Source organism: Hyperolius riggenbachi, chromosome 1, assembly GCF_040937935.1.
Source record: "Hyperolius riggenbachi isolate aHypRig1 chromosome 1, aHypRig1.pri, whole genome shotgun sequence".
NCBI lineage: Eukaryota > Metazoa > Chordata > Amphibia > Anura > Hyperoliidae > Hyperolius > Hyperolius riggenbachi.
Genome location: NC_090646.1, coordinates 384,996,952 through 385,012,060, shown reverse-complemented (window position 1 = coordinate 385,012,060; position 15,109 = coordinate 384,996,952). Strand labels below are relative to the sequence as shown.

Sequence of the window (15,109 nt, the reverse complement as noted above, 5' to 3'; positions counted from 1 at the left end):
TCTGGTCAAACCACCAGTCGGGAACCGTTTCTGCAGGCGTGCCGTGGGGTCGGTTCCTGACACCCTCAACTGAAGATTTTTACATTATTTCAGAAATGGTAGATCCTCTCCTCTGCACTCAAAAAAGTAAGATCTTAGATTCAGGAATGGCATCGTTCCATTTACCGGTGATATTCATGCTCAGAAAGCAATCAAGAAACTGTTTAAAGCAAATCTGAAGCAAAAAAAAAAATCAAATTGTGTGTGTAGTTCAGATAACAAATAGAACATTAATAGCAAAGAAAAAGTCTAATGCTAGGTACACATCATACAATTTTCTGGCAGATTTACCTGCCGGATCGATTATTTCCAACTTGTCCAATCTGAATTTCGATCAAAGTGAATGGAAAATCGTTCGAATTGACGTTTGAAAAATCAAAAAATCAATCTAACTTCAGATCGGACATGTTGGAAATAATCGATCTGGCAGGTAAATCTGCCAGAAAATTGTATGGTGTGTACCTAGCATGTTTTCCAGAACATTTAAAACATTTGAATTTTTATCTATGCAAAAGAGCTTCTCTGAGCTATTCGACCAACTTGGTTGAATTCAGTCCTATTTTCTAATCAGCTTAAACTGCCAAGAAACAAATGAGAGACAGCTTGAGATAAGGATTTAATGCAGTAAAGTTAAGGGCTCGTTCCCACTATCGCGAATCTGCATGCGTCCAACGCATGCAGATCCGCACATGTAATGCAAGTGGATGGGCCTGTTTCCACTGTAGCGTTGTTGAGGTGCGTTTTTTTCAGCGTGAAAAAACGCACAAAAGAGCCAACGATTTCGCCTGCGTCGGGAATCCGTGCGAATCGCCGCTAATGTATTTAATAGTAAAAACGCATGCGTTTGTTGCATGCGTTTTTACCCGCGATTTCGCGTGCGATTTCGCACCTTTTTCAATTTTATTTAGCCCTGGCAGTGTCATGGTTAATTTCGCATGGCACGTAAAAACGCATGCGGAAACTCATCCGCATGCGTTTTTACAAGCGTCGGAATGCGGCCGAAATCGCGTCGCAACAGTGGGAACGAGCCCTAAGAGTCATTAGCTCTGCTCTGTTTTACAGCTTAAAATACAGAGTGTGGTTTCTAAACTGCAACTATGATAGAATGATGCAATGTTATAAATAAAGCTTTATAATAGAATAAAAATGAGACTAATGTTCTAGTAATTATCCATGCTACACATACTATTCCTTACCGCATACATTTATTTTTTGCTTCAGTGTCACTTTAAGTTCCATAAAACCTTGTACACACAGTTGAAACTGTGCCATGGCAGCCAATATCGTCCTCGGCAGAAAGTCTAGCATGTGTACATCGGCCCCCGATGCCCTCTGACACCTTGGCTAGCAATCAGAATGGTGGATTGATTCAGCCAAGTGAAGGGCGAGAGCATTGTTCACCCCAAATCACCTATCCCGCTCCGTGACATCACTCGAGCACCTCTCTTTCAGTCATTCCCCCTCCCCCCCCACAGCAACAGAACACATTGCTATGCCTGAGTAATGGCCCATACTCACGGGCAACTTTTTGGGCCTGTCGCCAGCACACGTGAGCGTGTGGGCGACAGGCCGGCGACAGCTCCTCGCCAGGTCCCTCTGCGTACACACGCGGAAGAGGGACCAGCAGCGCGACGGAAGCTGTCGCCGACGTTCCTCCTCCCCCCCCCCGCCGGAAGCTCCGTATACCTCAATGGAGATTGCTGTCGCTAGTCCGCGTACTCACGCAGACTAGCGACAGTTGCGGCAGCGACTGTCGCCAGGCGATTGAGCAGTTCAATCGCCTGGCGACATCAGCGATGGGCGACAGTTCGGGGTGCGCGCCTGTGCAACGGCGCATACTCACGGGCAACCTGTCGCCGCAACACGCGCCACGTGTTGCGGCGACAATTGTAGCCCATGAGTATGGGCCATAAGCCTCTTCCATGTAATGTCACCTGAAGGATCAAGTCATAATCCCTGCCAGGTGACATAGCTCATATGTGAATGGGGCTTTACTTAGGGTGCATACACAAATCCAATTTTGATTGGCTAATTTTACCACCCCCTTGTAGTAGGAAAGCCAGCATATTCTGAATACTATGAACAGATTATGTTGGTAAGCTTTCATATTGCATGGAGGTGGTAAAATGGGTTAATCAAAATTGGTCATATTTACGCACCCTACAGCTGGCCATATATCATACAGTCTTGATAATAGTACAATTTTTCAACTTTTATGTGGTATGAGAACCTGATGAAACAATCTGTTCAAAGTATTATCAGTCTGTTGGCCTTTATACAACCAATATTGTTTGGTACATGGCTTGGTCCAAGAAGCTTTTGTGTTTTTTTGTTTGTTTGTTTGTTGTGGTTTCTAATAGCTGTAGGAGCTGCAATCCCTCCCATATTTATCCAGGGGAAGGTGAGAATGTAATCAGTGTGACTCTTTAAACGGTTTGAAGTACAAACAGTTGATGAAAACTTTAGTTTGCTCATTGCTACTGCTAATTACAGCAATTCTTATCTGCCTGCTCTTTCTGTGGACAGCAAGGAGCGGAAGTAGAATAAAAAGCCTCTATCAAACATTTAAATGTAAAAAGAAGAGGTAGAATGGATTTTTTTAGTTTTGAGCCACATTGTTTGTATCCATTTTGAACGTGCCATCGGTGCTCGGTTCACTTTAAGCCTGTTCTAATCCAGAAAATATGAAGTTCCATGAATGGCATATGACTTGTGCATGTTTTCATTCATTTTTGCAGTTGAAAATCCTTGTAATTGATTAACAAACATTTACAATTGATCAGAGACAGCAATTAATACACAGCCAAGTTCAAAATTAATACGGGAAACACTAAAAATAGGACAGAGAGCTTTATGGCACAAACCTCTCAAGTACTGCTTAGGTTGCATGAGGAACTGTTTGCAAAGAGTTTGGCAAAGGCTTGTTTCCACTGTTGCGACGCGATTTCGACGGCATTCCGACGCTTGTAAAAACGCATGCGGATGCGTTTCCACATGCGTTTTTACCCGCGATTTCGCGATGCCAGGGCAAAATAAAATTGAAAAAGGTGCGAAATCGCGGGTAAAAACGCATGTAACAAACGCATGCATTTTTACTATTAAATACATTAGCGGCGATTCGCATGCATTCCACTCGCAGGCGAATTCGTTGGCTCTTGTGCGTTTTTTTACCGCTGAAAAAAACGCACCTCAACAACGCTACAGTGGAAACAGGCCCATCCACTCGCATTACATGTGCGAATCCGCATGCATTGGACGCATGCGGATTCGCGATAGTGGGAACGAGCCCCAAAACCACCACACTGTTTCATAGGAACGGATATAAAAGGTAGCGTCTATTCCCACAGACGCACTGCTTCACAATTTTTACAAGTTATCTCGCTTCTGGCTCTTGCATCAATTTCATGACACTGTATAAACATATTGCTATGGGCAGTGGCTTGTAGTGCCCTTTCACCACATCACACAATAGAGTAAAATACAGGAAATACACACAGTAGTATGATGAGATGCACAACCATAGAAACAAAGAATGAAAAAATATCATGTAACCAAAGCAAAGTGAATATCCTGCACATCTTAATTATAATGCCCTATGTCACTGCTGCTCATTCAAAGAGATTTTACAAATAGAAACAGCATAATCAGTGATAACAACCTCTAAAGTAAATGTGGTAAAGGCAATCAAGTGCAAAGTCCAGTAACTCAACACAACCAGATTTTTTGTCTTATAGTCAGATCAGTAACAAAAAAAAAAAAGAAGAAGAAGAAGAAGAAGATGAATGTTGACTACTGGTTATTGTGGACTCTATAGTGCTATACTTTGCATAGTCTTTGCTTATTGCACACATTTGCAGACAGGTACTCATTTTGCCTAGGGATGTTCAATGAGATGCAAAGAATTTAGAGTTAGTGCAGAATTATGCAAATGTATGCAGCTTAAAAATGGACCTTAACTTTATTTGATTTGTCCATTTTTAAGCTGTATACGTTTGCATAAAGAATATCCATAATCCTGTATTAACTCAGAATTATTGACCAGCTGTACTTTTACCATGATACACAATTATACATATAAAACACAAAATTACATAATGCAGCCATGTTAGATTTCAATTGTACTGACCAGCCTTGTAGGCGATAGAGTTTGATGCAGGCACAGACTTCTTGTAGCAGAGGAATACATTGGAACCCCACTACAAAGCAAAATATGAAACATATTTAAGATTTACTATGCTGGATGGATACTTGTACTTCTATTGCACTTCTACAGAATAAACACACACATTTGAGGGGGTTTCTCAGCTTATGCCAAGGCTGTGTACCTAAACTGGTTGACACAAATCAAAATTTCCCAAAGATTGACCAATTATTCCCCACCAACTATACTACACTTGTGTTCGAATTACGTATTTTGCCCCCTTTAATATCCTGCAACGGGGCAATAAAAAAAAAAAAGGACTCTTTTCTGTACAGTTTGGCAGTGATGTAGGTGTATCGGAGAGCTGGAACACAACGTGGTAACAGGTGGCGACAAGAGAGTTAAAGTGAACCTCCGGACTAAAAATCTACTCAGCAGAACTGAAAAGACTTGGGTGTTTCTTTAACAGTTTCACAGCATCAGAACTTTGTTTTTCTTACCAAAGCATCGTTTTTAGCTGCATTTTTAGCTAAGCTCCACCCATCAAAGAAAACTGCCCAGGCTTTTTTCCCTGATGTTGTGCAAAGCATGATGGGATTTCCTATGTTGTTATTCACGTTGCCTAGCAACTGGGAGGGATGATCAGCACATAGGACAGTTGGAACTGTGTCTCATGTTCCCTGTCACCTCCTTTCAACCAAAAAGATGGCTGCCCCCATGAAATCAAACATTTGCCTGTTATTTTGAAACCGGGTGGGTAAGATATTATATTACCTATCTATTTTAATTAACATAACTAATGTAACTTAATGACAGTATGTTCCTCTTTAACTCCCCTACTACAGTCCACATGTGTAAAGTTTCAGGTTCTGATCTGAATAATTCAGAACGAGGTTCCAAATTTCAACACATCAATACTAGAAAAGGGCATTAAATGAAACAGCTGATTAATGTAAACCACTTATTTCAAATGGCGTCAAAAGAATCTTCTAGAATTGTGTACAAACGCTGTATTAAAACTTGGCCTAGGCATTCGTTAAGGACTGTCTCGGCCAAAAATCATAACAGGAACCTCCAGATGAGCATGTCTAATTCTTAGCTAATTTAACCGACCTCTGAGTGCATTGGTTTTCCTAATCACCCTGCCCACTGGAAGTCTCTATCATGTGCCGTAAGCTGTCCCTCCCCCCCCCCCTCCCCATTTAATTACTACAGACCCATTGCTAGCCACTAGGCTAGCAACAATTGTCTGTACAGCAAAGTAGGTATTGCTAAGCTGCTCTGCAGCTCTTCGTTCTCTTTTACACTACCGAATTGTGCATGCATGTGATGTTTCTTTCATGCCTGTATGCAGTTTTTTTCACGTGTACATAGTTTTTAATGCATGGTTATGAATAAAGGGAAAGAAAGGAAAAAGGTCAGCATACATGCAGTTCTTTTAAAAATGTAACATTGCGCCCACAGATGCAATGCAAAAGTCTGACTTGTTCCAGAGAAATGTAAGGTTAGGTTATTCTTAGATTGCTTACAAAAAGAGCCTCGACTCTTCATATCTTCCCTATGCTGCAGTGCTGGCCAAAAATACTGTATATTCCGGCGTATAAGACAACTGGGCGTACAAGACGACCCCCTACATTTTCCAGTTAAAATATAAAGTTTGGAATATACTCGCCGTATAAGACTACCCCTCTTCCAATACACACCAATTGAAAGTTAAAAAAAATCATATGCTGGTGCTATGTATGCACAGATACTGGTGCCATGTATGAACACCATCCTGTACTGCATGTGGTACCCCCAGTATATAGGCGATTGACTGGTTGGATTGGTCAATTCTCCCTCTCCCTAAGTGGATTGTTCAGCTCTCCCCGTTTATCAGAGTGGTATGGAAAAACAGATCACGCTGTGCCCATAAACACGCCTCTTTCACCTGTTTGGCCTGCCCTTGTATCCTATTTACCTCCTTCTCTGCCTCTCAGATCTCACACATGTGCACCTGCGCTGCTGCACTACAGTCCTCAGCAGTGAGATCTGAGAGTCGGTAACAGGATAGGGCGTATCACCCGGCATCAATGACACCAGGCGTATAAGACGACCCCTGACTTTTCAGAAGATTTTCAAGGATTAAAAATTAGTCTTATACGGCAAAATATACAGTAGTTAAATTGCGATGAAACTCCATATTACCTGAAAAAATAAACGTTCACTGACAGGTTTAGGAGAAATGTGATATAGATAAAGTATATTTCTGCTAGTTTCCATCTTTACTGCTTCTTTGTGATGCCAAAAGTGACATCACTTCTGCGCTTTTCTTTTTCCAACCCAGCTCAGTGTTCATTTTCCCTCCTACTGCCACAGCTTACTGTCCCTTCCACAGCAAACAGAAGGCTTCATAACTGTGTAAACTCTTCAAAGGGTTAGGGGGATTCAATTACCCTCTTCTGGTCATAGTGTCCTTATCTTATTAGTAGGAACTTTTGCGTTATTAGCATACTTAAAGTGCCCCTGAGACGATGTGAAAATAAAAGATCTATACTTATCTGGGGCTTCCTCCAGCGCCCTTTGCACGGATTGCTCCCATGCCACCTTCCCTTTCTCCCGTTAGCAGCCCTGTAAGTCCGACCAGTCTCAGCACACTAGTTGCTCAGCTATGCTCCTGTGTGCCTGCGCAAAACGCTGAAAGCCGCGGAAGCGAGCCGGAAGGGCGCAGGTGCAGCCACACTGCGCATGAGCGGACTGGCCTTGACTTACCAAACTTAGGGGGCTGCTAACCGGGGAGACCGAGAAGGCGGAGGAAGATGGCGTGGGAGCGTACCGTGCGGAGGGGGCTGGAGGAAGCCTCAGGTATGTATAAATACCAGGGCTGTGGAGTCGGTACAAAAATCTTCCAACTCCTCAGTTTCTGAAACCACGACTCCGACTCCAACTCCGGGTACCCAAAATGGCTCAGACTCCGACTCCTGACTCCTTAGTCTAATACTTAACAGGGCTGTGGATTTTGTACAAAAATCATCCGACTCCGTCTCCAGACTCTGACTCCTCAGTTTATGAAATCAACGACTCAGACTCCAACTCTGACTCCGGGTGCCCAAAATTGCCCCGACTCAGACTCCTCGACTCCACAGCCCTGATAAATACTTTATTTTACTTTGTCTCCGGTACACTTAAAATAAGCTCGACAGTTCCTGAAAGATAGGCAAAGGCACCCAGACCAGGTAAAGGAAAAAAAAAATATGGGGGGACATAAAGGGACCCATTTTTGAAAAAAAGTGTTTACGTTTGTATTTAGAGCCCTATTTTTTTGGCATTTTTTTATTTTTGGGTGTTACAACCCTCTTTAATCTCTCAGAAAGTGGAGCAGGGGATATGAGCTCCCAGTGAGAGGCTAGTTTCTGCTTCCTCAGCTCCTCTGACTACTTTATGTGTGAGTAATGAAGGGATAAGGAGAAGTCAGGGCAGCTTTCTGTCTAGAAAAAAAATGCCCTATCCGCTTAACCTAAAGGAGTAGCTACTAGATGTAGGAAGCCACATACAGTACATGCAAAAGGTTGTTGTTCATGTTGCTCAATCAAATTTGCTAACATATAAAATAAAGAATGCCCAGCTGAACTATGACTTTCATGCTTTGATTTACCTGCCCACATTTCAGCATCCTAAATACATACATTACAGTAACACTTTTAACCCACAGGACTCAAAGCACATAGATACATCTTACTAAGATCAATACATGGTTCCAGGGTGGACTGTGGTACAGAGGAAATTGCTGACATCTCACTTCACTTTAAATCCAAAAAACATGTAAAATAAGAACCTACTTTATATTCTGCATCTCTCTATCGCTCACACAAACATCATTTGATAGGTCAAAAGCTTTCCAGCCTATACAGTACTCGCTAATATACAGTTGTACATAATTTGAAGGAAAAAAAAAACAACTCATGAAAACTCAACCCTGCATTAAAATGTAATTTGTAAAAGGATTGGGATTACAACAATATCCAAAATGCTTTTTACCATTGTCTTATCTACTGAGCAATATTTTAATTTCTGATCAAACTGCAGTTTACATGTAAATACTTTAAACCAGCAACTTCCAATAAGGTAAAACCAGGGCTGTGGAGTCGGAGTCGTGTAGTCGGGCAATTTTGGGTGCCTGGAGTCGGAGTCGGGAAAAAAATGCACTGACTCCGACTCCTAATGAATTTGTAACTGTAATTAAAATAAAAAATATGATAAAATGTTCTATTTCTCAGATAATAGTCATTAAAAAATAATGTATATATACAGTATATATACAGTAATAGCTGTGCTTAGTCCACAAAAATGAAATAAACCAATCAAAATTAGTTACTTGTGCTGCTTCAATAAAGCAGTCCCCGTATTTTTAAGGTCAGATATACATATCTGATTGTGACTGTATATATGATGTGTACACAGGAATCTCTTATATATGTTACGGCCAGAACCCGAAGTGTGGCCACTTCTAGTTCTGGCCGGCCACTTCGGGTTCTGGCCGGCCAATATGCGAAGTGGCCGCAGCGCTGCGGCCAATGTGAGAAATGGAATGTTTACAGCCGTCTCGCCCGGCCAAATTGATGACAAACTTGCTTAATTTTAATGAAATGTAGCCGGCGGCAATGTCATAGAATAGATGAAGCCGCCGGCTTTCGCGCACTGCCTCTCCCCGATCCCCCCCTCCCTCCTCTCGCCGCCGCCTCCCATTACAATACGTAGCAGCCGGGCGGGGACATGCAGCCGGAGAGTCGTTCGTCGCAGCAGGGGCAGCAGAGCGGGGGAGGCTGCAGACATCGCTTCTGCCAGCACCCCGCTCTGCAGGAACGGCAGGATTCCCCTGCCGCCGCGACGAACGACTCTCCGGCTGCATGTCCCCGCCCGGCTGCTATGTATTGTAATGGGAGGCGGGGAGAGGAGGGAGGGTGGATCGGGGAGAGGCAGTGCGCGAAAGCCGGCGGCTTCATCTATGACATTGCCGCCGGCTACATTTCATTACAATTAAGCATCATCAATTTGGCCGCGGCGAGACGGCGTCAACAAAACATTTCTCACATTGGCCGCAGCGCTGCGGCCACTTCGCGCATTGGCCGGCCAGAACCCGAAGTGGCCGGCCAGAACTAGAAGTGGCCACACTTCGGGTTCTGGCCGTAACATATATACTAAATAACATCTATGCTGTAAGAATAAAGCCTGATGTGTAGCTGTGTCACTAATAGAGATGGTCAATGAGATGGAAATAATTCTGCACTGATGCTGATTTATGCAAATGTATGCACTCCCTTTGCTGATGAAATCAAATAATTTGATATGTTGTTAAAATTTGGTTTGGTGACTACAAATTAAAGGGTACCTGAGACGGATGAAAAGAAAAGTTTTATACATACCTGGGGCTTCCTCCAGCCCCCTTCAGGCTAATCAGTCTCTCGCTGTCCTCCACCACCCGGATCTTCTGATATGAGTCCTGGTAATTTAGCCAGTCAGCGCTGTCCGGCCGCATGTCGCTCCCACAGCCAGGAACATTCTGCACCTGCGCAATAGTGCTGCACAGGTGTAGTATGCTCCTGGCGGCGGAGTGTGTGCATGCACACTACGCCCGACTGGCTTAAGTACCTGGACTCATAGCAGAAGATCCAGGTGGTGGAGGAGGACAACGAGGGACTGATTATCCTGAAGGCGGCTGGAGGAAGCCCCAGGTATGTATAAAACTTTAATTTCATCTGTCTCAGGTTTACTTTGTTACACAGTAGTACTATACTCTACATATGCACTCCCCACAGAGCTGCAGGTAATCCACTGAGAATGCTGTGCACATTGAACACAGAGGTGTTGTCTGTCACCCATAAACCTTGTTCAGATTGTGCATGAAGAATGTGTAATAGAGGAAGAATCTCCTCATTCCCCTGCAGAGTACCTGCACATCATTCTTACATGTACCCACACTTACATTGCCTAGGGCCGGATAGATGTTCTTTGTTCCGGTTTGTACCTTTTACAAGTACTCTTACCAAGGACTAGTTTTAGTCTAAAGGGAATAAATATAGTAGTCTACATATCCTTCTCACTTCAGTTGTCTTGTAAAATTCCTAAGCGCTGGCAGTTAAGAGAAATTTCACGTTACATACTTTTAATCAACAAAATTGTAATATGCAAATTAGAGGAGTCGGAGTCGAGGAGTCGGAGTCGGTGGAATCCTAAACTGAGGAGTTGGAGTCGGTGGATTTTTGGACCGACTCCACAGCCCTGGGTAAAACACAGTAACCCATTAAAACCAGAATACAGTATCAGGGGGGGGGGGGGGGTCACTAAATTAAGCAAGACCCCTCTCCCCCCCACCCAACAACCACCACAGTATTTAGCCATTGCAGGGGGCCTGCTCCTGTACTTACTGTAGAGCAGTAGCAAAGCATTACACATTACCTGCTTCTAGGGAGGGGGGGGGGGCAGGTCTAATCCAATCCAATCCAAAAAAGCTTTATTGGCAGGACCAAATACATTTAGCATTGCCAAAGCGAAACAAAGCATTAATAGCAGAATGATTCTGTATGTCAAATCACTGCCCATACAGTTCTATGGTCCTGTTCACATTTCTACATTGTAAGGGATCACATTATTCTAACTTGTTGCATGCAGGCTACAAATGAACATGTATGTTATGACACAAGCAGTGTCCATTGCCACTTACACAAATTATAAGGCGTGCGTTATGCAACATGCCGTGTGAATCCAGCCAAAGCCTTTTTATGCTAGTTAAGCTGCTCTCTTCAAACTGAAGACTCATAATAACATTGGAGAATATGGGAAGTACTTATCCAGCCTCCACTTCCTCTTCTGTTTGCAGTGCATTCTCTACATATACTATTAAGAATCCTCTAAGACAGTGATCTGCAAACTTGGCTCTCCAGCTGTTAAGAAACTACAAGTTCCACAATGCATTTGCCTTTATGAATCATGACTGTGGCTGTCAGATTCCTGCAATGCACTGTGGGACTTGTAGTTCATTAACAGCTGGAGAGCCAACTTTGCAGATCACTGCCCTAAGATGTGGAGAGAGAGAGAGATGGCTTCATTGTCCCACTAAGTGGATAATCTTCAACGTCATAGGAACTGCACACCAGAGCGGAATAAGGGCATGCTCAGAACTTACGATAGAGGCAAACACAGGCAATGAAGAAAATCTCATCCATTTAGAAACAAACATCAAAAAAGACAACACGACAGATAATTGTTACCCAAAAAAGAAAAAATACAATTTAAAACTGAAAATTCCGATCAAATGGTTTCTCCTTACCATGCCACAGTTGAGGTTCTTGTCCACCTTACAGAAGGTATGAGGTGGGGTCTCCCCTTTATTGGTGATGATGACACACATGTCGGTGACAGCAAGAGAGTTCTGGGTACGGTCAGGAGGGGCCCGGCGAAAGGTGATGAATATTCTTAACGATGTAGCTGAGCTATTGTTTACATTTGCACAGCGTCCATAAGGAGTTGCTTGGATGGTTTCACAGCCAGACATAAGACGCTCCTTCCCTTCATACAGCACTCTACAAAAAGTGGAGACAGAGTTTGGGAAAATAAATTAACTTTATGTAAAAAAAAAAAAAAAAAAAACAACGAACAGGTTAAAATTATTATTTTCACTTTGACGCAAGGTTTCATGCACTACTGCCCGGTGTGTTCAATAAATATATTATTTTAATTTAACCACTTCGCCATATCTGGACGCATATATCCGTCCAGATAGGCAGTGGTGCTGCAGCCGTGTGGTGCGCGCGATCGGGCGCGCGCCCGCGCGCGCCCCCGCTGCCTCCCGCTGCCCCCCCGATCAGTGAATGGGAATATAATTCCCATTCACCGATCCAAGTCCCCGGCAGAAATACCGACGCTTTCTCATCAGAGAGCGTGGTATTTCTGCCCCCAGGAAACAACTTCTCTTCATTTTAGTTCCTAGATGCGACATCGTTCGCATCTAGGAATTTTTTTAATGTGGCCATCTTGTGGCCAAATAGTAAACTGTACCCACATACCTGTATTGAATAAAAAATACATTATATTACATCTAAAATTGGCTATTTACCTCCCAAACTAAAATTACCCAAATACATTTTTTGTATTAAAAAAATAATAAAAAAAATTACAATAAAAAAAAAAAAAACTACATAAATTGTTACCTAAGGGTCTGAACTTTTTAAATATACATGTCAAGAGAGTATCTTATTACATTTTTTAAAATTATAAGCTTGTAAATAGTGATGGACGCAAATTGAAAAAATGCACCTTTATTTCTAAATAAAATATCGGCGCCATAAATTGTGATAGGGACGTAATTTAAATGGTGTAATAAGCGGGACAAATGGGCACATAAAATTCATGGGTTTTAATTACTGTAGCATGTATTAATTTTAAATTATAATGGCCAAAAACTGAGAAATAATGATTTTTTTCCATTTCTATCTTAATCTTCCTGTTAAAATGTATTTACAGTAAAGTGGCTCTTAGCAAAATGTACTACCTAAAGAAAGCCTAATTAGTGGCGGAAAAAACGAGATATAGATCAATTAATTTTGATAAGTAGCGATAAAGTTATTAGCGAATGAATGGGAGGTGAACATTGCTCGGATGCATAAGATTTTCCAAGCTGTAGGCTGAAGTGGTTAAACTAGGGTTTGTCTTGCATGGGCCCAAACCGTTCTAATTTTGTTTCATCAGTCCACAAGACATTACCACAAAAGAAACAAAAAAAATGGATCAACGCTATGTTTGGAGGAGGAAGAACAAGGCCTATGAAGAAAAGAACACCTTGCCTACTGTGAAGCATGGTGTGTGTGTGTGTGTGTGTGTGGGGGGGGGGGGGGGGGGGGTCAATCATGCTTTGGGACTGTTTTGCTTCTGCAGTTACAGGGAAGCTTCAGCATGTGCAAGGTACCATTAATTCTCTTCAGTACCAGGAGATATTGGATGAAAATGTGATGCAGTCCATCACAAACCTGAGGCTCGGAAAACGTTGGACCTTTCAACAGGACAATGATCTCAAGCATACCTCCAAGTCCACTAGAGCATGGTTGCAGATTAAAGGCTGGAACATTTTGGAGTGGCCATCGCAGTCACCAGACTTAAATCCGATTGAGAACCTCTGGTGGTACTTAAAGGGGAACTGAAGAGAGAGGTATATGGAGGCTGTCATGTTTATTTCCTTTTAATCAATACCAGTTGCCTGGCAGCCCTGCTGGTCTATTTCTCTGCAGTAGTATCTGATTAAAACTAGAAATAAGCATGCAGCTAGTCTTGTCAGATCAGACTTATAAGTCTGAACCACTGAAACACCTGAGCTGCTGCATGCTTGTTCAGGGGCTATGGCTAATAGTATTAGAGGCAGAGGATCAGCAGAGCTGCCAGGCAACTGGTATTGTCTAAAAGGAAATAAACATGACAGCCTCCATATACCTCTCTCTTCAGTTCCCCTTTAAAGAAAGCAGTTGCAGCACGCAAGCCTAAGAATGTGACTGAACTGGAGGCTTTTGCCCATGAAGAATGGGCTAAGATACCCGTAGATCGCTGCAAGACACTTGTGTCAAGCTATGCTTCACGTCTAAAAGCAGTTATAACTGGAAAAGGATGTTGTACTAAGAATGAATGTCACTTGGGGGTTGAATAAAACTGATAATGATGTGAGCACAGAAAAGACATTTGTGGTTATTTCATTATAAATGTTATATTTGTCTGACTTACAAGTGCCTCTGATTTAATTGTAAACAAGATGACTGAAATGATCAAAATAAATGTCAAACTGGCCAAAACACTCAATTTCAGTGGCGGTTGAATACATTTTGAACACAACTGTACATAGCACTGACATACTGTATTATGTAGCCTTCACAATGTAAAGTGTGCAATGACAGTCCATGTATAAAGTTATTAAGAACATCAATTGAGCCCTCAACGGTTTACAAATGTATACACAAGTCAAACACATTAGTCTATTCATCAGACATCTATGCAACTTTTCCTGTTAGTCCTTAGCGTAAAGGTGCGTACACACCTTTGATGTCGCCCATCTGGGATCAGGACCCAATAACCTCAGGCAAACTGTATAGACACGTGTCAGCTGTGTAGCTAGAGAGGAGGAGGGATGACGGAGCAGCGCATAGCAGCTCCCCGCATTGCGTACATTTTTACGCATTCCCGCTGGTGCAGCAACATTAACACATACATTGTTACGCGTTAGTGGTTCAACGCTTAAAATTTTACTTGATCGAGCGACTACAAACTCCCTTGCGCATGCCACTCCCACGCCTGCCATCTGACATCACGTCAGATGGCAGGCGTGGGAGTGGCATGCACAAGGAAGTTTGTAGTCGCTCGATCAAGTAAAATTTTACGCGTTGAACCACTAACGCGTAACAATGTATGTGTTAATGTTGCTGCACCAGCGGGAATGCGTAAAAAATGTACGCAATGCGAGTCGCTGACCCAGAGGTCGGCAAAAACTAAACGAGTTGACGGAGGGGGACCAGAGCAGCAGTGAGTGACTACGAGGGCACAGGATGGCTCCATGGGGCTGGTAGAAGCCCCAGGTAAGTGAAATGTATTTATTTATTTATTTTGCTTGATAACTCCTTTAAGTCATGCATGCGTAAGAGGCTTTAAAGCATTGTTCTATGGATGCACAGACTGCCACTTTCCAGGAATACAAGAGCACATTCTAAGGTTTATCTGTGTGTACCAGGGCTGTCGAGTCGGAACAAAAATCTTCCAACTCAGACTCCTCAGTTTATGAAACCACGACTCCGACTCCAGGTAACCAAAATGGCCCCGACTCCGACTCCTCGACTCCTTAGTCTAATATTTAACAGGGCTGTGGATTTTGTACAAAAATCATCCGACTCCTGACTCCGACTCCGGGTGCCCAAAATT

The 15,109-nt window shown here is 42.8% G+C and overlaps 1 protein-coding gene across 3 annotated transcripts in view; it reads right to left on the bottom strand.

Moving 5' to 3' along the window:
• DENND4C (DENN domain containing 4C) overlaps positions 1-15,109 on the bottom strand; it is a 125,838-nt gene that overhangs the window by 75,310 nt on the left and 35,419 nt on the right. For all 3 annotated transcript variants that reach the window (XM_068234394.1, XM_068234396.1, XM_068234395.1), the window contains exons 3-4: positions 11,487-11,739; positions 4,166-4,235 (exon numbers count right to left, since the gene is read on the bottom strand). In XM_068234394.1, the coding sequence (XP_068090495.1) occupies positions 4,166-4,235; positions 11,487-11,739 (323 nt within the window). The remainder of the gene's footprint in view (positions 1-4,165; positions 4,236-11,486; positions 11,740-15,109) is intronic.